The 24,099-nt window shown below is 46.7% G+C and overlaps 3 protein-coding genes and 1 long non-coding RNA gene across 7 annotated transcripts in view; 2 read left to right on the top strand and 2 right to left on the bottom strand.

Annotated features, from left to right (window-relative positions):
• Positions 1-34: 34 nt before the first annotated feature.
• LOC147186110 (uncharacterized) lies at positions 35-4,538 on the bottom strand. Of its 2 annotated transcripts, XM_086103912.1 has the most exons (8): positions 4,370-4,538; positions 3,906-4,013; positions 3,751-3,807; positions 3,496-3,654; positions 3,272-3,431; positions 2,555-2,655; positions 1,964-2,130; positions 35-472 (listed from the first exon to the last, which is right to left on the bottom strand). In XM_086103912.1, exons 1-8 carry the CDS (start codon positions 4,379-4,381, stop codon positions 451-453), a joined length of 786 nt encoding a protein of 261 aa, XP_085960038.1. In that variant the 5' UTR covers positions 4,382-4,538; the 3' UTR covers positions 35-450. The 2 variants fall into 2 exon arrangements, with proteins under 2 accessions (XP_085960038.1, XP_085960037.1); XM_086103911.1 differs by having other exon boundaries at positions 35-2,130; positions 4,370-4,457.
• A 1,540-nt stretch (positions 4,539-6,078) lies between these two features.
• On the top strand, positions 6,079-10,648 carry lmod2b (leiomodin 2 (cardiac) b). Its single transcript, XM_086103362.1, has 6 exons — positions 6,079-6,497; positions 7,120-7,527; positions 8,044-8,304; positions 8,376-8,585; positions 9,167-9,607; positions 10,408-10,648. Exons 1-6 carry the CDS (start codon positions 6,222-6,224, stop codon positions 10,432-10,434), a joined length of 1,623 nt encoding a protein of 540 aa, XP_085959488.1. The 5' UTR covers positions 6,079-6,221; the 3' UTR covers positions 10,435-10,648.
• Positions 10,649-12,385: 1,737 nt separating this feature from the next.
• Positions 12,386-23,273, bottom strand: LOC147186108 (actin nucleation-promoting factor WASL-like). Of its 3 annotated transcripts, XM_086102882.1 has the most exons (12): positions 23,165-23,273; positions 22,626-23,062; positions 19,264-19,398; positions 19,087-19,173; positions 18,489-18,585; positions 17,760-17,783; positions 16,418-16,598; positions 16,258-16,300; positions 15,534-15,687; positions 13,874-14,385; positions 13,688-13,796; positions 12,386-13,568 (listed from the first exon to the last, which is right to left on the bottom strand). In XM_086102882.1, the coding sequence occupies exons 2-12, from the start codon at positions 22,725-22,727 to the stop codon at positions 13,507-13,509; spliced, it is 1,506 nt and encodes a 501-aa protein (XP_085959008.1). In that variant the 5' UTR covers positions 22,728-23,062; positions 23,165-23,273; the 3' UTR covers positions 12,386-13,506. The 3 variants fall into 3 exon arrangements, with proteins under 3 accessions (XP_085959008.1, XP_085959009.1, XP_085959010.1); XM_086102883.1 differs by lacking the exon at positions 17,760-17,783; XM_086102884.1 differs by lacking the exons at positions 18,489-18,585; positions 19,087-19,173; positions 19,264-19,398; positions 22,626-23,062; positions 23,165-23,273 and having other exon boundaries at positions 16,781-18,479.
• The window catches only part of LOC147186104 (uncharacterized), a 44,735-nt gene continuing 42,934 nt past the window's right edge, over positions 22,299-24,099 (top strand). The window contains exons 1-2 of the long non-coding RNA XR_015099163.1: positions 22,299-22,371; positions 23,212-23,278. This is a non-coding gene — a long non-coding RNA (uncharacterized LOC147186104). The remainder of the gene's footprint in view (positions 22,372-23,211; positions 23,279-24,099) is intronic.

Raw genomic sequence — 24,099 nt, 5'->3', positions numbered from 1 at the left:
TAATTTGTATCCAACAGCTGGCCCTTTTTTGGGGGGGGGGGGGGGGTTGTGTCTCAATTGTTTTAGCTATTTGCACTTTTGTAAATTTTAATGAAGCGGTTCCTTGGAACGCAATCGTTGGCGTACTGACAAACTATTATTGGAATATTTACCACCATCCGCAGTTGCGTGCGGTCGGCAGAGATTCCTGGCCCGTTGATTCATCGCACTGCGCCGACATCGGTCGTGTTGGTAAGTGGCATTTCCTCCAGCCTACGGCCTCGTCTTTTGTGGGGCGAGAACAAGCGTCCCTCTTATGCTCCTCGCTGAGCTCATCCGCCTGTCCGTCCGTCCATCCGTATCCCCTCGACGCTCCTGTCTTCCCTTTCTGTGTGTGTGTGTGTGACGCATCCTCTCTCCACACAGTCATCTTCTCATGACCCAAACGGTCTTGACTCAGTGAATGAGGCATTAGAAAGTCCAGTCCTCTTTACTGCGGCAGAGAAGAAGAAGAAGAAGAAGCGGCGATACATCACGGGTGGAGAGGAGGACACAATGGAAGGATTCACGGCCAGTCTGGCCGTGGCTATCTTTGCCATCTGCTCGAAGCTTTGATACACAAAGTCGGACCCTTGTTGAACCGCGGGCGCAGTGTTGTTTGCGAGCGGCGGCTTTGCCATCTGTGACCGATCATCGCAATGTCAACAAGTGCGCGACCGGCCCGGCGGCATCACTCTCGATGTGTTTATAGGCTAAGAAGGCATGAAGAAAAAAACATGACAATCCAATGGCTATAATATTCGACACCATATCGGGACATGATATCAATTAATTGACGACGTGGTTGAAATCTCCAGCAAGTCCGACGTCGGGGTTGAACGACTAAAATTCTTTCGTGGTCAACTATCGTGCGCTGAAAGTCGAGTCGATTAGTCGGTGACATTATTGATATCTGAAGCAAGTCCTCAGCGGGGGGTTCAATGACAACAAAAAAAAAAATGCTAGTCGACTATAGCGTGCTGAAGTCAAATAATGCACGACTTCATTGATATTGTACGAATCAAGATTAGTGATTTGTCGATGCGTAGATGTCAACTAGTCGACTAATCGTTTCAACCCCGATAGTCCCAGATTTTTTTTTTTACCTTGCAAAAGTCAAATCAAGTGACAGTTTGTCTCAAGATTAGTGATTTGTCGACGCGTAGATGTCGACTAGTCGACTCATCGTTTCGACCCCGATAGTGCCAATTTCTTTTTGCCTTGCGAAACCCAGTTTGTCTCAAGATTAGTGATTTGTTGACTTCAAGATTGGAACGTCGATGCGGGAGAACTCGACTAGTCGACTAATCGTTTCAACCCTGATAGCCCCAAATCGTTTTGCCTCGCAAAAGTCAAATCAAGTTACGGTTTGTCTCCGGTCAAATCGCATAACCTTATTATTCCCCAATTTATTCGACCTGTATGTCACTTTAACACCTCATCGTCTCTTCAGTCCAGTCTCGAGTCTTTCAGTTTTTGTCGAGTTAAGTCACGCGTCATCAAAACAGTGAATCGAGTCCATGCCGCAATGACTCGCGTTCCCATCTCTGCCAACAGGACACCCGATTTCCAAATCTGTTGGTCCATTCCTCCAGAAGAATATCCAGTCCAGTTCTTCTCCATTTTTTTTTTTTTCAGTTATGTTTCATAGTCCAACGGCGGCACATTTTATACCAAGTAGGCATTGTAGATTTTCGGATTGAAAGCTGAATCCACATCTGACACTCCGGCCTCAGTTTTCGCATTGCTCTTAATGTCAGAAGAGTCCATCTGCGATTTGTACAAGAAGTGGCCCAAGAGAATTCTGCGTCTTGATTAACCGCACGCTCGTCTTCGCAGCAGCTTGGCGCCGCCTTGACGAACGCGCAACATCTGGGGCACAATGAGCCATCGGAGCTTCTCCCATCCAGATCTCTTTCCCCCTGCTTTCATCTTTATCCTTCACCTGCTGTCACGATGACCGGCAAACGCGTCCTCCTCCGCGAGAGCATCGCCGGCGACGCCGTCGGGCTTCTGAAGCGGGACGGAAACGGACACGCTGAGGACGGAGTCGGCGGGTGACATTTCGATCTCCTCGGCGGGGCGCGGCGGCGAATGTCTCGTTGATGTGACCTGAAGAAAATCCCGTTCAGTATCATCGCCAGGCGGCTAATAGGGGAACCTCAAAGCACCGATCAATATTTAATGAACGATTGTTAACAGGAATTTCCTTTTCAGGAAGTGCTCGCTAAGACAAGAGTACGTCATCGTTTCGACTTTATTGGAATGGCCCTCGGAAATTTCATAATGGGATTATTATTTTTTTTTTTTAAAGAAAAAAAACAAACAAACTAGCCCTGTTTCAGTTTGGACGCCTTTTTCACAAGTGTTTGCGAGGCGATTATATTGTTTGCATAATGTTAATATGTTCCGACGCGCTGGGAAAGAAGCCGCAGCGAAAATAACTGCCTGAGATCGTACAAATCTTGCCGTGGGGCACGGCAGTCACGAGAGTCAATACGACAGAGCCGAACATTTTTTATTTGAATCCACTCACCCGCCATACGATGAGAACGACGCAAGCCACGACCGGAACGATCACCAGCAGCAGCGGCGTTCTTTTCCACCATCTGTAATCGCGACCTCCCTTTTGACCCCCTGCCGGGAAGGACACATCATCATGCCATTGGAAAATATTCCCAAGAAATCTTATCAGAGACCGCGCAATTCCCCTGATCATAAAACATCCGTTTGTGCTTTTAGGATAATTATTCAATCTAGAAAAAAAAAATTAAACAGTATAATGCAGAGCAAGAGGTAATTCGCTTGTTTGATTGTTGCTAGGCAGAATTTGTAAGGCTCAATCGTAGATGCCCCATTGGCCAGTGGGAAAAAAAAATGCATTTGAATGTCAAATTAGAACCGGACTCTACCTAATCTATTCCAAAATTATTACAATAATGGACGAGTTTGTTTATACACATCATTTGAATCACTGTTCTGTATTAAATATAAAATCCAGAGTGGTAAAAAACATGCATTTGCTTCCGTGGGTTTTCTCCGAGTACACCAGCTTCCTCCCACATGCCGAAAAAAGACCCCCAAAACATGCATGGGAGATTCTTGCCCCTGGATTTTGGCCTGTTTTACTGCCACTTCTCTTCTCCACCTCCTGTTGATTTTTGTGAATTATGGGCTCGCGATGCCATTTCAGAGACTTGTGTGACGAAGGGGGAAATCAATAAAGCCGACGAAAAAGACCCTCATTAATTACCTGGTCCGTTTGCCGTATTGAGACAAGGCGGCGGCTTGCAGGAGAAGCTGGATGCTTCTTGACCCGCGGCTTTGAGGATCTCCTCGATGTAGTCGAAATAGAGCTCATTCTTCAAGCTCCCCTCCTTGTAGTGACACTGAAAGACTTGCATCGCCGTTTCCTGCGCGGCAACGTCTCGATTAATTCACGTTACGCCACGGACGAATAGAACGGCGACGCCTAACCAATTCCTGGTTGTCAAACGTGAAGCGCAGGCTCTTCAGCATGGTGACGAAGACCAGGATGTTTTCCCTGTTGGAGGAGACGGCGCCAAACATGTCGGCCAGGTTGCGAAGACTTTGCTCCAATGGGTAGACGTTTAATACCACCCAACACTCACCAGACTAAGAAAAAAAAAAAAACATTGACAGGGAAGAATATAAAAAAAAACATTCGAGCCGCTGGCGAGGTCATGCAGGAATTATTCGTCACGTACATACCACTTCTTTGGGAATGTAATAAACAGGAATCTCATAATCGGAAGGGATGTTGTGCTTCTAAAGGAGACGTCACAATTCAGTGCACAAATCCAAGAGAAATTAACATTTGTGTGCGTGTGTGTGTGTGTGTGTGTGTGAGAGAAAAAAAAGCTCACCAGCAGCGACAGCTTGCTCACATCATCAGTTATTGGGGGTCCGAGTTTTCCACAGCACAGATTCCAACTTGTCAACAGACTCAAGAGGAGACAAGGTGCCTTGAAGATCTGCAAAGAAGTCCGAGTTGTCAGGTACGCGCGGTCTGATCAACGATAATTCATGCGACGCCGGCACGGAGTTTGTTACCTGGCGCAAAGACGAAAGCCAACATGCAATAAGGTCAATATTATCTCCCTGCAGGCTTAACACAAGCTCATCTGCCTTTGTCAACAACAAGACCGGAACCAAATGTCATCTTTTCGTTTACCCCCCCCCCCCCAAAAAAAAGACTGCTCTTAAGAGATATCATTTTCAACAACATCGCGCAACGCTCCACGCGTGTACCCCAACGAAGTACAATTCGAAAATCCACGCAAACGCGTGACGAATCAGACAAAACGGACAGAGAAGAAGCCGGGCTTACTTTCTCCCTCATATGGAGCACAAATGCAAAGCTGACTTGATCCGCTGCATGGAAGTGCGTCTTTATAATCCAAAAAACTGGAAGGAACTGCGAGCCCCCACGTGTGTGTGTGTGAGGTACAAGCAGTGAAACTTGAGGATGGGCCAGTCGTCTGCCTGCCTCCAAACACAGACTGGCGGAGTGTTTTTGAAGGCTTGGAGAGGCCGCCTACAGGCTGAGTCACTGTGTCACACGCTGACCACATCTGAGACTTCTCCCACGGATCACTCCGGTTCGTCAGAGGACCGCGAGGCGATCGACTCGATACCGATTTTCCACTCGGAAGATGCCGGGGGGGGGGGGGGGGGGGGGGTTTATCCCCTGACATCTGCTCGTTCGTGAATGTTTAAATGAACGGCTTTGATATTCAACCAGTCTGTGCTACTTCATCATATATGCGCAAAAGTATCTCACAGACAGAGAAGCATATTGCAAGACATGACACGCTAACTTCATACCGCTGTTATATTATTAATGATTATCATTTTATGTTTGAGCATCATATTTCATGTTAAGAATACCTAAATAACAAGAGAATATCATTTACAATTATATTTTGTTGTTTAATAATTGCTTCGACATGTTTTTATGTTGATGGGTTCTGATTGGCTGTTGAAGAAAGAGAAGCAGGAAGTGATTTTCGTTACGAGCAGAGTTGTGTTCTCAAATGTGCTGCGGTGCAGATGTCTTTTTTTCCCTTTTAATAAAACTGCATTTAAATGATTCCATCTCTCCTTTTGCCGTTCGTAAAGTAGAGCTGTCCGCTAAAAACAACGAACCCCTCAATTTACACTCCGTTGCACGATAGCGTCGATAGCCGTCAAACAGTGATATTATCACCGAGCTCATTTAAGACGCGCTCAAAATGCATACGCGAAATGATCGTCTTTCCGAAAACATGGACCCGATTTGAATCAAAGATGGTTTAAAAATGCCGTGCCTCATTTTATCCCGAGCTTCCGGCAACATCTTGCACGCATATTTTGCATTTACACGCCCCTCCTACCGAATCCAAACGGATCGCTCTTCTCTTTCAAAGGTCAAAATTTTTCGAGACAATCAACTATAGTAACCTCATATTTGTGTCCTGCACACAAGCATGCTTCTCGTTATACTTTCAGAAATCAAATACTCTTTGATGAACTGCAATTTGTGTGGGAAATCCAGACGATTTTCCGTCCCCTGCATCCTATTAAATTAATGAGTTGCATTAATCCTTGGTCAAGCTTGATTTAAGATTGGTCACGGTATTCTGTTTGTTTGGCCCTGCTCTCTCTCTCTCTCTATATATATATATACATACAGTATATACAGTATATATATCCTAGCATATTTCATGGAAGTATGCCCACTAGTGGCTGTAATTGGGATAACCAGGAGAAGACGCCAAGATTCGTCGATGGACACGCCAACTTTCTGTGATACCGTGTCTGCATTTGTGTGCCGTTGCATATTCCGTTCTTGGCTATGAACAAAGCCACTCAGGCATCGGTGACACGCCGCGCTGATGACAGGCTGCCGCAGCCGCTGAGCTCACATGCTTTTCGTGGCTCAGTCCCCTTTTGAGAGCCAGGCCTCCCAAAAATAAGACGGCGCATCATAGGGGCCTCTACTTTTGCAACGCACACCTCTGATCCCACTCTTAAGGCCGGAGCGGCAGCTGGCGGAGATTAGACGAGTCAGCGACACGGACGCATAGCATCGGCTGAGATCGGGTTTGGGCTGGTGAACCTTTTTGAGTTTGCTTTTGCTTTGACGTCTCGAGAATCGACACTTTTGAATGTGAGCGTTCTGTACCGATCCCGCTTTGGCCATGAGTTATTTCGGATATCGCCGGGAGCTGAGCAAGTACGAAGACGTGGACGAGGATGAGCTCCTGGCGTCGCTCAGTCCCGAAGAGCTGGCCGAGCTGGAGAAGGAGCTGGTGGACATCGACCCCGACGCCAACGTGCCCATCGGGCTACGACAGAAGGACCAGACTGACAAGACCCCGACGGGGACCTTCAGTAGAGAGGCGCTCATGAAATATTGGGAGGCCGAGACTCAGAAAATCCTGGAAAAGGAAATTGGAGGAGCGAGCCCTAAAACGGTCAGTTTGCGAGAATGACTGAAATTTTGTCCCGTTACGATTGTCTTGGCACCAATGTCTTCAGCATGTCTGCCTTACGGTTTTGGAATCTGGGCTCGGGCCTTCCTGTGCTGGGACAATCTCATCAGATACAATTCAAGAGCTGTGTGGAAAAGTTCTATAAGAGGACTGTGTAACGGATACCACTAGACTACCGCTGGATTTCCTCTTGCATTGCAAGAGACAAGTTGATGAAAGCCCAACAAAGAGCGTACAGTTCACAACGCTTCACCAAAATAACTTTAATTGCCTCAAATCAAAATTTAGTCTACGTATAAAACTCGTAGTATCGAATTTGTCCGGGCACTTGTTGCTGGGCAAAATTAGTAAGCCTCGATCGTAACTGCCCCTTTGACCAATGACTAAACAAAATGCATATAACGTATCTCTTTGAAATTATGAACAACATTGGTTATACAAATTTGAACCACAGTTCTGAATTAAATAAAAAAAATATATATACTGTTAAAAAAATTCTCCATTTGTACCATCTGGATTTTGGCCTGTTTTACTGCCAGTTCACTTCTCCACCTAAGTTGCGATCAATAGAGGCATTTAAAATAACAAATGTGTGTCGATGTAGGATGAAGAAGATGAAGGCGTGACAGACAGAAACAGCGAATCCGAGGACGAGAAGGACGACGAAAGCGAGAAAGAGCTGAAAAAACAAATGGAGGAGGAAGAAGAGGAGGATGAAGAAGAGGAAGAAGATGAGGAGAGCGAGGAGGAGGAGGAGGAAGAGGTCGTAACAGAGGAGGACGACGAAGAAGAAAACGCTCACGTTGAGCCCGTCGCGCCGTCGCTGCCGCCGATCGTCACGCCGCAGCAGCTGAAGCCCCAGCGGGCGGAGCCTGTCCCATTGACTCCTCCCCCTCCAGACCCGAACACCAGCGGGAATCCCACCGTGGTGGACGAGGCCCTGCAGCGGGCTCTGAGTGACGACCCCGAGCTCACAGAAGTCAACTTGAATAACATTGACGACATCTCGCAGGTACAAAAACTGCGCAAAAGTACGTAATCATGTTTTGGTGATATTTTGACAATTTCAATGCACAATAGGTTGCGATTTTATTTGAAAAATGTTTTTCTGACTGTCAAAAAATGTTTACCAAAAGGAAGTCAGTACGTCATCAATCAAATGACAACAATGACACAAACAAATGTAAGAACTTTGAGTACTCACTGATACTAAGTACCGATACCGCTAGTATTTTTGATATATAAAAATAAATTTAACACAATGACATACTGTAAATAAATACATAAATAAAAATAGAACGCTCATTTGTTAACTGCTGCAGTCTAGGAGCAATGACTGCCAAGGAGTGGGATAGTTTTTGCCTTAAGTATCGGTTGCTGATATCAGCAGCATCCAGGATTATGCAATACCCTTAAAATAAGGACCGGTATCAGCCCCATACCGATACCTTACAATTTCAAATTGTTCAGCAAGAAGTCTCCATCAACAAACCGAAAAAAATAAAACAGCTGAATGTTGCTTTCTCAGGAGACCCTAATCCGATTCGCCGAAGCCCTGAGATCCAACACGCACGTGCGCGTCTTCAGCCTCGCCAATACCCACGCAGACGACCCGGTGGCTGTGGCCGTCGCCAAGATGCTGCGGGAGAACTCGTCCATCGTGAGCCTCAACATCGAGTCCAACTACGTGAGCGGCAAGGGGGTCCTGGCGCTGGTCCAAGCCATGCCATGGAACAACACCCTGACCGAGCTCCGGTTCCACAACCAGAGGCACATCTGCGGAGGGCAGGTTGGTATCCGGACTCGCTACACTACATCGACTGCACCTTTGACATCGCAACATTGGTTGCTTGACTTCAGGTAGAGATGGAGATGGTGAAGATACTTCGAGAGAACCACACCTTGATCAAGCTGGGCTACCAGTTTAACCTGCCCGGACCCAGAATGAGCATGACGGGCATCCTCACCAGAAACCAGGACCGTCAGAGGCAGAAGCGACTGCAGGAGCAGAGGCAACAGCAGCAACAGGGGGCGCCGGAAGGAGCCGCCAATCCACGGACCGCAGCGCTGGTAACGCAACGTTCTGTCTGACGCTAATAATAGCCCAGTGATGGGACATTGTGATTTCCTAGGCATGTTGCCGAGGTGATCATTTGAAAACGTAAACACTGGCAGAGTTTTACAGAAGTGTTGCATATTGATATCGTATGTTTGCTAAGTTTTATGAGACATCATTAAAGTTCAAAAAATGACTTAAAAAAAAGAACTGTAGATTATGGTCCACCCTGATTATTGCTGATCTGCAAAGAAATTGCTTCTCAATGCACAAAAAAGGTGCCAAAGCACTACTTTGCTATTAACTCATTCACTCCCAAAGACGTTTTTAAACGTCTTTTCAGACTTGGTCTAGAATTGGCTGCTACTGAATGAGTTAAACAGTGTTTTGGCCTGATGGAAGCTCCTCCCATCACATTCAACATAGTTCTTTGGCACAAGCTGATCAGCTAAAAATCTTGACTTATTGATGATGCCAGAGGATCGGCAAATATAAAAGCAGTACTTTGGCGCCATGTGAACATTTTCAGCAAATCATGGCAGATAGCTTCCAGAATTGAAAACAAGACTGACATCCCCGCCATTCCTGTTTCTAGAGAGCAACACCTTGCAGCTCACCTCGATCCTCTCCTTGGTCCTCCCCCAAAGTCCCGCGGAGCAACTTGGCTAAGAAGCAGACACCTCCCGCACCACCAGCACCTCCGCCACCTCCTCCTCCTCCTCCGCCGCCACCTCCCCCTCCTCCGCCGTTGCTTCCGTCTCGCCAGGAGAAGAAGAAGCCCACCCGGACCATCGCTGAGGTGATCAAATCCCACGAGGCCAGCAGCAAGAAGGTGAAGGGCAAAGGGAAGAAGGGTAAGAAGGGCAAGGCCAAGGACGAGACCACCAGCATCCTCAAGGAGCTGAAGAACGCGCTGAGGCCCGTGGCGGTGGAAAGACGGGGGGAAGAGAGCAGCAGGCCGTCCACGCCGATGAGGTCGGCCCACGACCAGCTGATGGACTCCATCCGGAACAGCAGCATCCGGAACCTGAGGAAGGTGAGGAAAACACTCATTACCTTGTTTGGCCAAAGCAGATTTTTTTTTGCATTAGCATTGACCTCATAAATCACTTATAAAAAAAAAAAGACACAATGACACTCTCCTCATTCAAATAAATGGAAATGAAACCATCCCAGCTCCACAAAAACACCGACCACATTTGTTTTTGTAGTCGCGCAGAGGATAAAGAATATATGCCCGTGAGTATTACTCTGTTTGCATGTGTTGCTCAAGTACCTAACTACGTTGAAACATTTACACTCGCCGCAACACCGATGCTAGCTTTGTTAGCCTCTCTACCATGTTTTCCACTCTGTGTTAGCGCTAAGCTAGCAGCCTGCCAAAGACAATGTCAAAGCCAACTTTTTTTTATTGATGTTGACGTCTAGTGCTCGCAATCTCCAAAAGATAAACGTCATAAATCGAGCTATGGACCAAAATAATAATAATAATAATGAAATAATAATGCGTAAAAAAAAAAAGTTGCCTCGTTCGCCACAGACATATTCCCAAATGCATCACATTCCTTCCCCTTGTTAAATTAATGTTTGCCACTAAAATAATTGTCACACTTTTCAATGGAGACAAGTGTTTGGCTACCTCGTGGCTTGTCAGAGTGGAAAAATAAAAGCCAGCTCTGCTTCCAGCCGGAAAAATTCCTTCACTTAATGCTGCTATTGATAGCAAGTGTTCGGCGGAGGTTAGATAAAGGCAGACGTAGCAACAACACAAACACTGTCAGTTGATTCTTCATGCTACAGTTTGTTTCTATGTAAAATATTTATTTTTTTTAACAGGTTGAACTTCCATTGCACCTACGATAATACAGAAGAGGAAGATGCCGTGGGAACTAGCTGGGATACCCGAAGATCAACAGCAATTAAAAAAGGATTCTTTTTGTTGGTTCTTTTTTTTTTTTTTTGCACTGACACCAATATGATTTGTTTTTGTAATTTTATTTTTGAAAAAAAGTTGTTTACTTACAATTCTTTTTTTTTTCTTCTTGTAAACTTGTAAATACGACGTGCTATGTTTGAATGAATGACGTGTTCATTTCGGAATACAGATTTGTTTTTGATTGTCATTCATTTTTTTTTTTGGGTCAAGTTATTATGAAGAATCCTAAATGACACGGATTGGGGGAAATTCTGTGGATTTTTTAAATAATGACGGTTATGGATGATGCTCAGTTAACAGATCGATGCGTTTAGTTGGTGCGAAGTGCGCTACAACTTGCCCTCGGCATGTGTAAAATCGTTTTTGGGAATTCTATTTGCCAGCGCCAACGACTGTATTAACTTTGCCGCCAGCTCACTTGACAGCAATCTGCACCTTCTATTCGATACTTTTTCGACTTGTGACAACACGTGTACTCAATATCATTCCCTTGGGCGCGCACGCATTCCAAGGCCTAAGCATGCCTAAGAATATAACTTCATGGCCGGGGGAAGCGGGGCACTTTGTCCGAACAATCCGCCCAAGTGCCAATAAGGGGAACCCTTTCAGTGAGATCTGCTGCAAAAAATGTGGAGACATCCTGCTTGTTCATGCGGTCAGTGACCCCCCCCCGTGGAAAATCGGGACGCATTTGTGCTGTCCAACAGAATTAAACAACAGTACCCCTCCTCCCTCCGAGCTACACAACGAAAACGGTTCATGGCGCAATATCTGTCAGAAGATAATACATTCCTCTGAAGTTACTAAATCTGAACTTCATCTTTCGCCACCTGATAGGCGGTTGTAGTTTGGTTGCCCGCGTGTCACTAGGGGTGCACAGAGCCAGCGGAAAGTGACATACCTTGCTTTAATCCCCTCGCAGAAGGTCCACAGCTGAGATGTGACACAGGGGCCGTTCGCTAAAAATAAAATGGCACATACAATTTATGCTGTTGGTATTGCCAATCTTGAGTAAACAACGGCAGGGCCGATAAGGACCAACAATGGGTTCTTTTAACACCGCGATGTGACTGAACACAAAGATGCATTTCACAATTGAAAAGTATGCCTAATTTGAGTTCAAAATAGGCAAACACCCCTCAAAAAGTTCTCAATGTGTCTTTATTGGAGGGTACAATGTACAAGAGCTTGGATAGAATTGAGCTAAATTGGCTCTAAATTCTTATTCACTACGTAGTTGTAAAATAAATTTATCCGACAGAAAATATATACTTAAAATAGTATATTGAATAGTCCTTCTTGACGCTATGGGTATTTTAGCCAATTTAGCCTCATTGCTAAATCTATGCTACAATCAAGGCCATTTATTTTATTTAAATTGTATTTGAAAAAAAATTCAAGGTAGGAAAAAATAAGAGTAACTGCTCAATATTTAAAAGATGTTATCGGGGCAATTTTCCCAGTTATATGAAAATCTTTGGCCTTGTTTGCGCGTTCAAAGCAAAAGTTGTTGGCAGGTTGCTAAGCATTCGATTAAAAACAGGACACAGTTAGCAAAGTTGCCAATTAGTTTTGCCATGGAATATAAAAAGCAGGTCAATCAAAAACAGAACACTTATTTTAAAGTAAGCGTAATCACTTTTTTTTTTTTTTGGACAGGAATGCATTATCAGTTAGCATTGCTAGCTTTTAGCCTCCATATAATCGTCGCCAGGGGCGACTATACCTTTAAATCATTATTTTCAATATCAATGCATTTTCACATCGTGCAGAAAACTTACCACCCCCTGAAGTCCTCACATAAACAAAATAAATTAATATTCCAATAACATAACGCGGCAATTTTTGTGTCGAGTAAAACGTCAGCATCAAGAGGTGTAAAACTAAAAATGTCTTTATTCCTCAAATTTTACACAATCAATGACCCAATTCCAACAAATGTCAAAACTCTGCTTTATATTGTATAGCGTAAAGTAGAAAAAGATGAAAAAAAAAAAAAGATTCCGTAGTCGTGACAGACAAACCAACTTGAATGTAGTGTCATTGTGTTAACAGAATAGAAAAAAAAATTATGTCCAATGAGTTGAGATAATCACGGCATGACTGTGTCACAAAATATCACTTAATAAAATAAAATATAAGTGTCAGTTTATTAAACGGGAGTCTGCATCCGTTATCGATACTGCGTCGAAAAAGCAAATGTACACAGGACGATAACCGTCGATAAACCGCTGCAATCTCATTCTTCCTCATCTCGCAAAGTGCGTGCGTTGCGCTTTATGATACGGACGACGCAGACCTGAACATGTCCTTGTTGTCATGCATGCGAGTCTTCTCTTTCTGTGCAAAAAAAAACATCAAGACTCACATCTGGAGCACATTCACAGAAAACAGCAGCTTAAGCGAAAAGAGTCCAAATTTTTTTTGTTTGTTTTTGTTTTTTAGAAAATATGGTTGCTAAACTACGATCATTAGAGTAAGCAAAAATAAACCACAATTAAGGTATGAAAATAATTCTTTTTCTCTCAACGGGAGGATTTGCGGCAACTCATGCCTCTGAGAATTTTGTCCGGAAGATCGGCGACAGCTCGATGTCAAAATTGCACGTTATTTTGGGAAGACGAGGACGAGCGCGAGAGTGACAGGACGCAAGGGAATGTGTGGCGACAAAGTGACAGATGGCCTGACGAGCGGCGAAAAAAAAAAGAAAAAAAAAAAGCAGGAGACGGTTAAAAAGGGACACGAGACGTCAGAGAAACATCAACAACAGATATGAGAATGTCCGACAGATTAAATGAGGTATTGCACAGATTAATAAAAAAAGCATAAAGGCAAAAAAAAAAAAAAAAAAAATACAGCAAATAGAAAAAAAAATCTTTTTTTTTTGTGATTTGAAATTAAATTTGTTTTAAGTAAGGAAGTAACAATTTTTGCGTCATAATCATACAAAGGTACGGAAAGGAATACGGGAGGTGGGCGGGGGGGCGGAGCCAAACACACTAGTCATCCCATTCATCCTCATCTTCAAAGTCCTCATCATCTTCGTCGTCGTCGTCCTCATCTGGAGAAAGAGAGGCAGACTCGAGTGAGGGATACCAGAATGGCTACGATGGAATTTTGCGGAAATGTGAGAAGAGTGGAGCGCCACCATGCATTTTTCACCGAATTTGAGCAAAGTACCTGAAGAATGAATGGCCTTGCTCCTCTTCTGCATGACCTCCATCAGCGCCCCCACGATGCCGGCCGAGGGGGCCAGGGAGGACGGCGGCGAGTCGTTTGTTTCGTCCCGCTGAGGATGACAAAGTAGCGTTTTAATGTCAGACTACAAAACAGGAAGTGTTGAGAAGGAATGGGAAGAAAACTCACCGGTTTGAGTTGGATCCCTTCTCGGATTTGGTGCAGGAGCGCATTTCGCCCGGTGTTGGACGCCGGCCGCTCCTTTTGTTCCACCTTCTTCAGCTGGGTGCCTTCGCGGATCTGAGTCAGCAAGGCCGACTTGCCGCCGAGCGGCAAACCGCCGTCCACTGTTCCGTTGGCCTCAAAGGATGCCGGTGGGGGAGGGGGCGGAGGAGGCGGAGGTCCTCCATAAGAAGGAATGGAGGAAGTGGGGGGCGGCGGCGGAGGCGGCGGCCCGGGCGCCGAGGCGTGGGCCGGCGGCGGGGGCGGGGGCAGGTAGCCTCGGCTCGGGGGAGGCGGCGGCGGAGCGGTCAAGCCCGGCCGGGACGGAGGTGGGGGCGGAGGTGCGGAGACGGGGGCTCGGGAGGGCGGAGGGGGCGGCGGGGCGCCTCGCCCGCGGGCGGGGGGTGGGGGCGGCGGGGCCGAGCCGTGGTGAGGGGGAGGGGGAGGAGGGCCCCCTCTGGATGGAGGGGGCGGGGGAGCTGCAGGGAGGAAAAAAAAACTTTTTATTGTAGCCATTTATTAGATAGGTGGCTTTTCTACGGGTGGTCTAGCTTCCAGAGGGAAAAAAACAAACAGGAAACAAACAAAGAAACCCACTGATGTGGATTTTGGCCTGATTTACTGCCGCTTCCTTTCCCCCCTCCCCCCGAGGTGGAAATGAGCAAAGTGAGGCATTTACAGTTCCATGTTTGTTTTCAAGACTCCAAATTGTCAACAGATGTCGGTGTGAAAGCTTGTTTCTCGATATGTGCTTGCGTGGACCCACTCCTCGTCCAAAGCCTACTGGGACAGGCTCCAGCTTATCCACCACTCGAATGGTGATAATTGATAACACAAACGGAAAATGGCACACTATAACGACACTAATTGCTTTGTTTTGGTTTTGTTTTGTTTTTTTTGCCAAGTTCGAGGAATGCATCTTGTTACAGTGTTACATGCCAGAAGGGCAGCATTCAATCATGACGCTTCATACGTTACGCTAGCCACGTTATTATGTATCGCCGCCATTCGTGAGTTAGCTTTAAAAAACAATTTTTTTTTTGTTTGATTCAAGTTCTATTCATTAGCTCGCTAGCTTAGCAAGCTAGCGCGTTAGCAGTGGCTGTCATTTGGATGGGTTCTGAGAGCGCCATTTTGTTCTTTCGCTCCTTAATTATGGCCTTTCCGATATTCTCGCCCAGTTCTCACAGTCGGCTCAACGACGATACGTGCCTGTCGTCAAAGAGAACATCTTGGTTTTGTAAGTACGACTGGAGGGGACGAACGCTATGTGTGAGTTTTGTCAGGCAGATGGGAAACCAGCAACCACTTCACAAAGTGGAGCACTTAAAACCATTTTGGGTGTAATTGCAACTCTGTGTGAACATTTTTTGACTTGTCTGTTTTTGAACAAAACGGATTATCTTGGATTTGCCCGGCTTTACCATTACGTGACAAACGACCTCTTGGAAAAAAATTGCTTGTTAAGAGCTGAACCAGAAATAATTGCACTCAATTCACCCCCCCAAAAAAGGAGATGTCTGCTTTTGCATTTGTGCTGTTCAATTTTTTTTCCCCCACAGCTTTTCATGACAAACCCTGCGCTGATATTTGTCCCGTGTATCGTTTTCGGTATCCTCTGGCCCACCTTGTCGCCGCAGCTCATTTTTGACCGCTTCCACGCCTCCCTTCTTCTCGATGAAGTCATAGATGACCTTGGAGGTCTCTTTGTCCTTCAGCTGCGCCTCGGAGATGCCGCACATGTCAAAGAGGTTCTTCAGCTCGGGATCCAAGTTGTTCAACTGTGCGGACGAAGCAAAAAAAAAAAAAAAAAAAAAACCGGAAGGGTTCAAAATGACGCGAGTGTTGGGTTGATTGTGATGCTAGTTTCGTGGGCCTGTCTATGGCGTTTTGCATTGTATGTTAGCATTAAGCTAAAAGACGTTCAGAGCTTTTGCAGTTTGATTCAATCCATGTCAGTTTCACATTTAAACTTCTAATTGGCCTCATTTTTGTTTTATTTTGGGAAGGACGGCTGACTTCCTGCCACTTGGTTTGAAGTTCGCTGCCGCCATCTAGTGGTCATATTACTCCAGGGCCAATCCACTTATTGAAAGCAGAAGATGGGAACAATTCACTTGAATGACATCATCCATTCCATTTTCAAGGCCATTAAAGCGGTGACTTCTGAATTCAGCCTGGCCTTGCGTAATCTCATACGGGGGGGGGGGGGGGGGGGGCTTTTTGGGAACAAGTCCGAGGATGATGCAAACACAAGTTGCGCTCCCCTCACAAAATCTTCTTGTGTAACCACACTGGCCACATGATGGCGGAGATTAATATTTTTGGAGCCGATGCTTCACTTCACTTACGTCAAAGCCTGTGTTTGGATCCCATCCTACGTGCCCGATGTGCCTGTGCCAAAACAAGAGAGGCGCCAGTCAACAAAAGCACGCGCGTTTGACCACCGCTGACGTCGGCCCCGTCGCGCAGTGTAAAATTCAATCCGACAAATCGAGGCCGGCCACTCACTGGAAGTTGCTCGGCGTGCCGATGTCGGCCTTGGTCAGCCGCTTCTTCTTGCCTTTGTTCTTCTTCTCCTTCCTGAACGTGGAGTGCATGATGTTGTTCATCTGAGAGTTGCTGTGAAAACGGTGTCCCGTGCTGATCTCGGGGTTTTTGATGTCCACGGTGGCCATGGGCAGCGCCGGGCCTGGAAGACGACATTGAGAAGCGGCGTTAGTTTTTTTTTCGGGTGGGGGGGGGGGGGGGGGGCGTCAATTCCCTTGCCCGTGGCTTGCCAGTTGACTTTGGAGCGGCGTTTGGCTATCTATGGCAAGTTTCGACAACCCGGATCAGCTCGACGCCAAAGTGGAAGGTCTGCGCGCCACATACCTTTGTCACTACAAGGGCTTTTGGGCGTTTTGCTTGGGAAAGGCGAAACGGAGCGACCGCGTCTCCTCCTCACCCTGTCCCAAATCCCCCCGCCGTCCCCGTCGCGGCACGCGCCCGCCCTGACGTCCGGCAGCGCGTCGCCGATAAAGCCGCGAGCTCGCACTTGTGCGGCGGAGGGCTCGGCGAAATTCGGGTACAGTTCGTCCTGGGGGAGGACCAAGCAGTGCAAGGTGGACAAGCAGCCCGCCGGGCCCAACCCCCCGCCGCCGCCGCCGCCGCCTCTTTCACAAACGCGCTCGTCCGAGGGAGCCGACAGGAAGGTGGTGCAGAACATCATGGCTGCGAAGGGGATCCTGAAGGAAACGGCGTTTACTCAAGACAGAAATGAAGAATGGCTTCTGGCGGACGCATCGTATCCAGGTGAGGACCGCCTCCGGAGAAAAGAAACTCCCGCTGTCTCGAGGTCAAGCAGGTTCTAAAAAAGATTTTCAAAAGACCCAGAGCCAAAGCGCGCCGGCGTAGGAACCCAACTTGGATTTCGACCGTAATACCCTCATCGGACATCTGCGAGAGTGGACTGGGACGCACATCCTGCCAACACTTGTTTGGACGAGCCCCGCATCAGGCCAGCTCGACTCCTCGCGCACATCTGGGTGCCTTTTCCAACCAATTTTCCATCGCAGCAGGACACACTGCTCAAATCACCACGCTCGGATTGGCTGGTGCGCTGCCCTTGCTCCGCCCACTTTCACCATTTCCCCCCCTTCCTGTCCCGTCAAACCGCACACGCTCGGCGGCTCTAATCTCGTCATATTATTCGAGGATTTAGCGCCCGGTTTTTACATAACCGCGTGCCTAATCTCGGATTAAACCCCCCGCTTATGAAAACCGCGACAAAGGTCGGGAGAACGTCAAGATGATAATTACAGCGGCGAGGGACAAAAATAACTGCAAGGACAGGAAATGGTGGGCAACGTACCATTTGGAGGCTCGCGTCTCTTCTCTGTGAACACAGACAAACGAAACGGTTATAAACGCTGCGCTAAGTGGCGCCCGGGGCGAGAGGCGGGCGGGCGAGAAGGGAGCTTGCGAAAGCGAAAGTCGGTCGGGAGAGTTAGTGAAGCGCACGGTTATGATCACAGCGACACATCCAATGGAAAGTGTGGGAAAAGTCCAGAGAAACTGGATGAAAGGATTCCAGTGCGAGTTCTCGAGAGAACAGAGGGGGGGGGGGGGGGGGCGCGGGGGGGAAGGGAGCCTCGTGAGCAAAGTGTGCGCACCCGAGGCAGAAAGCTTGAAGAGGGAAGCGGAGGAACCGGCTGTAGGTTTAAAAGAAAGACGTCATTCATCAAACCTGAGCAATGAAGTTGTCACCCCCCAACCCCCCCTCCCCCCACACAAAAAATACAATTCTCGGCATGTTTCATGAAAGATGTGCTTGTTATTGTCAGGACGGTTTAAAAGATAATAACAGAACCACCATTTTCATTTGATGACAACGCTTGCGGTTGCATTTGGTCTATAGTGCCCCCCTCAGGACGGAAACGGCATTACACTTGCCACTTTTCACTATTTTCCAACTCGGCGCGTAAAATACAAGATTTTAGCAGACTGAAGATGGTGATCATTGTGTCGGGTTTCGGTGTGCGATTCCGACGACACGTTTAGACGTCAACATCGACGGTGGCAATAAAAGGAAGATCAGTACCAGTTTTCCTTTGCCTTTTGCCCAAGAGCTCTGACAGGTGACCTCGGAAACGCTTGGCCTCCTCCTCGCTGGCAAAGTTCAGGCCCACTTGGCTCGACTGCAGAATTAGGGAAAGGGGGGGGGGGCGTTCGAATGAGCACACAAAAAATAAATAAATCTCATTTTAAATCACACACAGGTCAATGAGTGCATTTCTTTGTCCTAAAATGATTTTGCCGACGTGTACACAGTGATGAGTCTCTTATCACCACAATTTACTGTGCCGCATACCTCATGGTCTGCTGCATCTACCAACACCGCGGCATCACAGATTAAAAAAAAAAGAAAAAAAAAGGGGCGGGGGTCTTCAACCTTTTTTTTTTTTTGTGACTACATAATTTTTCTATTTCGTTTTCGGGTAAGGTCCCAAATGGCGATGGCCTCACATCTGAGCATTTGTAGTGATTTTGGCCGACCTTCTATATAACCGATACATACGACTCCATTTCTAAATGACACAAAACCAAGTTTTTGTCGTTGCTTTTTTTTATCAGTAAGATGCAAAATGCAGTAAGGGGGGGGGGGGGAGAGGAGGAGGAAAAAAAAACTGTCAACTCACGTCTCCAGCAAACGAGATGAAGAATGGTCGGGAGGGATTTATGCTAAAGTTGTTGTACAGCTCCTGTTCGAACAGCATCTTACCGTCCTGTGACCAAAAAAAACAAAACAAAAACGACGTGAGAGGTCTCGGATGCGGGTCCGAGCGGTCGCGCACCGCGTCGCAATGCCGCGTTACCTTGATGTCAAAGACTCGGATGAAGTAAGACCGCTGCGGGTTGTCCTTGATCAGACAGGCCACGCCGCAACATCTCTTGGACCAGGTGGCGTTCCGGTCTGCCAGGAAGACCTGGATCACCGCCGAGGACAACGCCTAGGACAGGGGAAGGGACACGGCAGCAGAGTCAGCCGAAAGCGCTGATACAGCACATCGGAAAAAAAATTAAGAAATTGAAGTACGCCCTTCATTTTTCATAAGAAAGTTGTTCTCAAAAGTGTGTGGGCTCCCTCTACTGGTCAGCAAAGGAATTACTCAAACTGTGCATTATGTTACAGTGGCTTAGAAATACAGATAAGGACATTTTTTTGGGTGGAACTTTGGTGGAAAAAGTTTTAGAGCAACTGCCTTGAGGTTTTAATCTCCTCGGGGCGCTGCGCGCAAGATCGGATTAGCGCTCAGATCAGGAAGCTGCTCGTAAACTCTCCAACTTCTTTATAGGCATTAATAAAAGTGACGCTCCCCAAAGAAATCCTTCCTTCATTAACGTTGAAAAGTGTGCATGCAAGCACAGATGGGGCAACGCACACTTCCAGACGGTGATCAGGCGCCGGGTTGGTTTTGCAGGTTGCCGAGGGGGGTTCCTGGTGCCGTGTGTGGGGGGGCAGCTTCCCGGCTATTAATGATGAAAGCATCAGGGATGTAAAGGCATGTTCGGTCGACGGGCCTCATTTTTCGCGACATTGTTTCAAATTTGGGCCGCGCGGGTTGAGGCTGGGAGGCCCTCGGGTGTCATTTTGTCTGGTGACGGGGAAGCTCGTTAGGAGCACAAACACAAGAGTCCCGTTTTTCGTCAAATATTGACAGAAGTGACGACAAAGTCTCGCTCATGATCTCATTTTTGACGCACTGCCACAACAACGGAGCTAAAGTACAGGACGGCGTCCACGTGTGCACTCGCACACGAAACGAAGCTAAAGCGGCGCAGACGTGACATCACGGCCGGTGCTAGCGCATCGGCTAAGCTAGCAGGCGCCTCATTCTTTAGGCGCGCCACTTCTTTGGCAATTCCTGAACATGACATCGTTAAATCGGATTTTCTTTTCAAGAGCGTAACAAGGACGCTATTTTAGTTTTTTTTTTTTTTTTGGGGGGGGGGGGGGAATGACGTCAGGGCTGAAGAGCCCAAGGTTTCATCTGCCTATGGAGTGCTGATAGTTCCTGACAGGGTCAAAAGATGGCAGGAAGTGAAGCTACGCGCGCTCGCCGACTTCTTTCGCTCAAGCCATCCACGACAAATTTTCATTTCGGTCCTCCTCCAGGACGAGCTCGACCTCATTTGTGCAGGAAGGAGGAAAAAAAAAAAAGATAATAGCTGCAGTTTAAAATTAGATTTTTTTTTTTTTTTTTTTTTTTAATGCAGGCAGGAAGAACATAGATGGGCTGATATTGAGTGGAATCATGTTGCACTTCTCCAGCACAAATCACCAAAGGGGGTCTGACCACGGGACTTCCTGTAGGATGCTGATCGGGCAGTCTGTGCACACACACACACACACACAAACACAAACACACAGCATAGATTGGACCCCCCCCTTTTTTTCCCCTACTGATGGCGAAAGCCGAGGGAATACCAATGAGCATCTCTGCACGTGCACGAGTCAAAGCGGTGGTGAAATCTCGTTCCTCTTTTTGTACTGCACTGACAAAGCAATCAAACCACCTCTGACCCATTTTGCGCAGTCGACCAGGAATGCAAATCAACGTTGCAAGACACAAGACGGCCATTAAATCACCGCTGCACATTTGAATTTGATGGTGAAGGAGAGACACACAAATACTCCCCCCCCCACCCCCGTGCATACAAAGATCGAGTGCGATTTGGAGGAATGTTCCCAAAATTCCTTCGTCTCACGCCGAGTGACACGACCAGCAGAGAGTGCCGGAGGAATGTCGCCGCTGCGTTTCTGAGCGCGCCTACGTCAACCTACGGCACAACCCAAGAGAACTTGTGAAAAGGGAAGAAGACAAAGCGAGCGGCGTGTGGGTTAAGCACAAACACGTCCGTCAAGACTCACGAGGCAGGAAATGGAGCTCAGGTAGCTTTTCGCTGTCAGGTGAGACCAAAAAAAAAAAAAAAAAAAACCCACTTCCCCAATCATCGTGCATTTTACTTTCAGGAATCAATTACTACTTTGAGGAAACAACACAATCGTGTGGCTGATCTAACAGAACGCCATCTTTGTGTTCAACTAAATGAGGCCCAGATTCCACAAAGAGAGAATAAATACGGATATAATTTTTTTTTTCACACTGAATACAAGGTACTCACATTTCAGAACTCATCAAAACAAAGTATTGATCGTGGATAATGTCATGACATTTTTGCAACTGTGACGAAAAATGAACACTTTTTAGCGTTATGAGTCGCCATTACTAATATTTGAACATTCACTTCCATGTATTGTCATTTCAGATATGCTGAAAGAAATTTCGTATTCGGTGTCATCAGTGGAGATCATTATCCACATTACAGACAATAAATTGAAATGTTAAGCTTGACTGCTTCTCCACGAGGCTGACGTGTCTCTTGACCCATCTGCCCCGAAGTTTAATATCCGGCTGGTAAAGTGGTACCGATGTCATAGTATCGGGGCAGACACAGAGTATCGGCACCTTTATCAATACTTTAAAGGAGTGGGAGAAAAACTGGATAAATGCATGGTGTTTTATTTGCTCATAGAAAAGCAGAGATGAGAGCGATTAGTTTTATTCTAATTTTAGAATAGTGACATTTCACTGCAGACAGACTGGTAAGGCAGGACTTTTGGGGTTTGACGAAGTATGGTTGGGGGGGGGGGGTAATAACCCCGATGAGTTCTCACTAGTCAGCGCTGTCCCCTGCCAAGCCTTGTCGGCACATTCCTTCAGTGGACACACTTCCCGAAAACAACCCAGGTTCGGATAACGTTATATAATAACGGCGAAAAAAAAGGTCCTTTTTGCAAGCTGTTGATTGATTTAGCAGCTAACTGACGGCGGGGCTAACACCACTAAACGCCACGGCAGCTCAGTTGAGGCGGAGGTGCGGGTCCAAGTCGGATAACAACATTTCCTGGGTGACTTCAGGTGTGTCAATCGTCAACCTTGACGCGTCAAGGCCTAATAAAATGGATTACAACTCAATGTTGCTCGACTGCGATCGTCCCGAGCGAGATTCGACGTCCCCGCTCGCCGAACCCTCGTTGCCTCGGCTGTCAAAACAAACGAACCCTCCTCACCTCAATTGGACAAAAAAGGGGAAAAGGCTAACTTCAAACGAGCGTCGTTAAACAGGAAGACAAGTTATCAAAGGGTCAACTAGAAAGGCTGACGTGACTTACGATGCATTTCCTGCCAAGGTGGTTAAAAAGGTAGTCATTCTCTTGAGGCGTCAGTAGTATGGAACCGACATTTGTTTGCCGTTGCGGATGAAGTCCGCTCATTGTGAACCGAGCGATAACGTTTACTCTAAGAAGGTAAACGGAGTCCGAAAAGATCCATAAACAATCCCCGGGTCATCCGTGGCCTTCCTCCGTCCGATTCCCCCTCCTTGAGTCAGACTTTCACGGGATGGTCGCACGGCTGTGATGCCAGAAGTGTCGAAGAAGAAGACGCCAGATCCGGATTTTGTGCGAAAAGGGGTCAAAATTGGAGCGGAAAACGCCAAAAAGTTTCCTGGGAACTCCGGCTGCCTTAGCGCCCGCAGTCAGTTCCATCCAACATGGCAGTGGTAGGGCGAGTCCATTCTTGTGGAATGGGGGGTTACGTCTTCCTACGGCTGCGTCCCACGCACAAAAATATATCAGTAATACACTAAAACGCAGGTTAACAGCACAACTTGAGTATTAAATATGATTAAATCATACTTAAACGTCGTTACCTTCATGATTATGCGGAAAATAACATCTCTCTCGATGTCCTCCTCAGGTGTGGTACGATCCTGTCCGCCCCTGGCTTTTATGACAGGAATGTATGCAGTGCAGAATGGGAGGAGGTAAGACACAAGGTGCATGTTGCCAGCATAACACCGTGAGCTTCTTGAGGGACTTTGGGCTGAAATTAATGCAAATCTAAAAGCACCTTTAAAAGAGAAGTATTAAAATTATCTCTCCCAGATAAGATCGTGCTGCTTAATTCAACCAGAAAAGAGGGTTTGCAGTTATCTAGGCACTTGGAAGGAGTGATTGAGTCTTAATATCCTCCCTGGACTATGAATGCTGCTAGGATGATTCATCACAATGCACTAAATATAGTCCATAATAAATTGAAGTCGAATTAAGACTGCTCCAGTTACTATAGGTACCCTCAGGGGTATGAGGACCACATCCGGCACATACATAAATACATTTAGTGTTCTGGTCCCACGTCAGTCACTAGATACATAAATACATTTAGTGTTCTGGTCCCACGTCAGTCACTAGATATTATATTTGTATCATCTTCCCCTTTTTCCGAGGCATATTGTTCTCCACAAATGATATTGCTTAATAGCCATTTCCAAGTATACATCCTTGCCTGCATGACTCATACTTATTTCAACAGTAAGCCTGAGGATATTTTTACAACATGCTCAGTCAGGCTCATCAATGGGTGTTATGCAGGATGGCGCCGTGGTGGGAATTTAAAAAAAAAAAAAAAGAGAGAAAGAAAGAAAATACACTCCAGATGTTTTATTTATTTATTTATTTGTTTTGCCGCATGCTGTAGTTATGGCACTTTGAAGACTTTGTGCTTTTGTACTCCTAAACGCGTGTGTGACACCCAGTGTCCCATTTCAAGTGACTTTCAGTTCCTTGTCCACGGTGGGTAAAGTCT

Source organism: Hippocampus guttulatus, chromosome 22 (assembly GCF_054856545.1).
Source record: "Hippocampus guttulatus isolate MCC_2025c chromosome 22, RoL_Hgut_1.0, whole genome shotgun sequence".
NCBI lineage: Eukaryota > Metazoa > Chordata > Actinopteri > Syngnathiformes > Syngnathidae > Hippocampus > Hippocampus guttulatus.
This window is presented reverse-complemented; position numbering and strand designations above follow the sequence as displayed.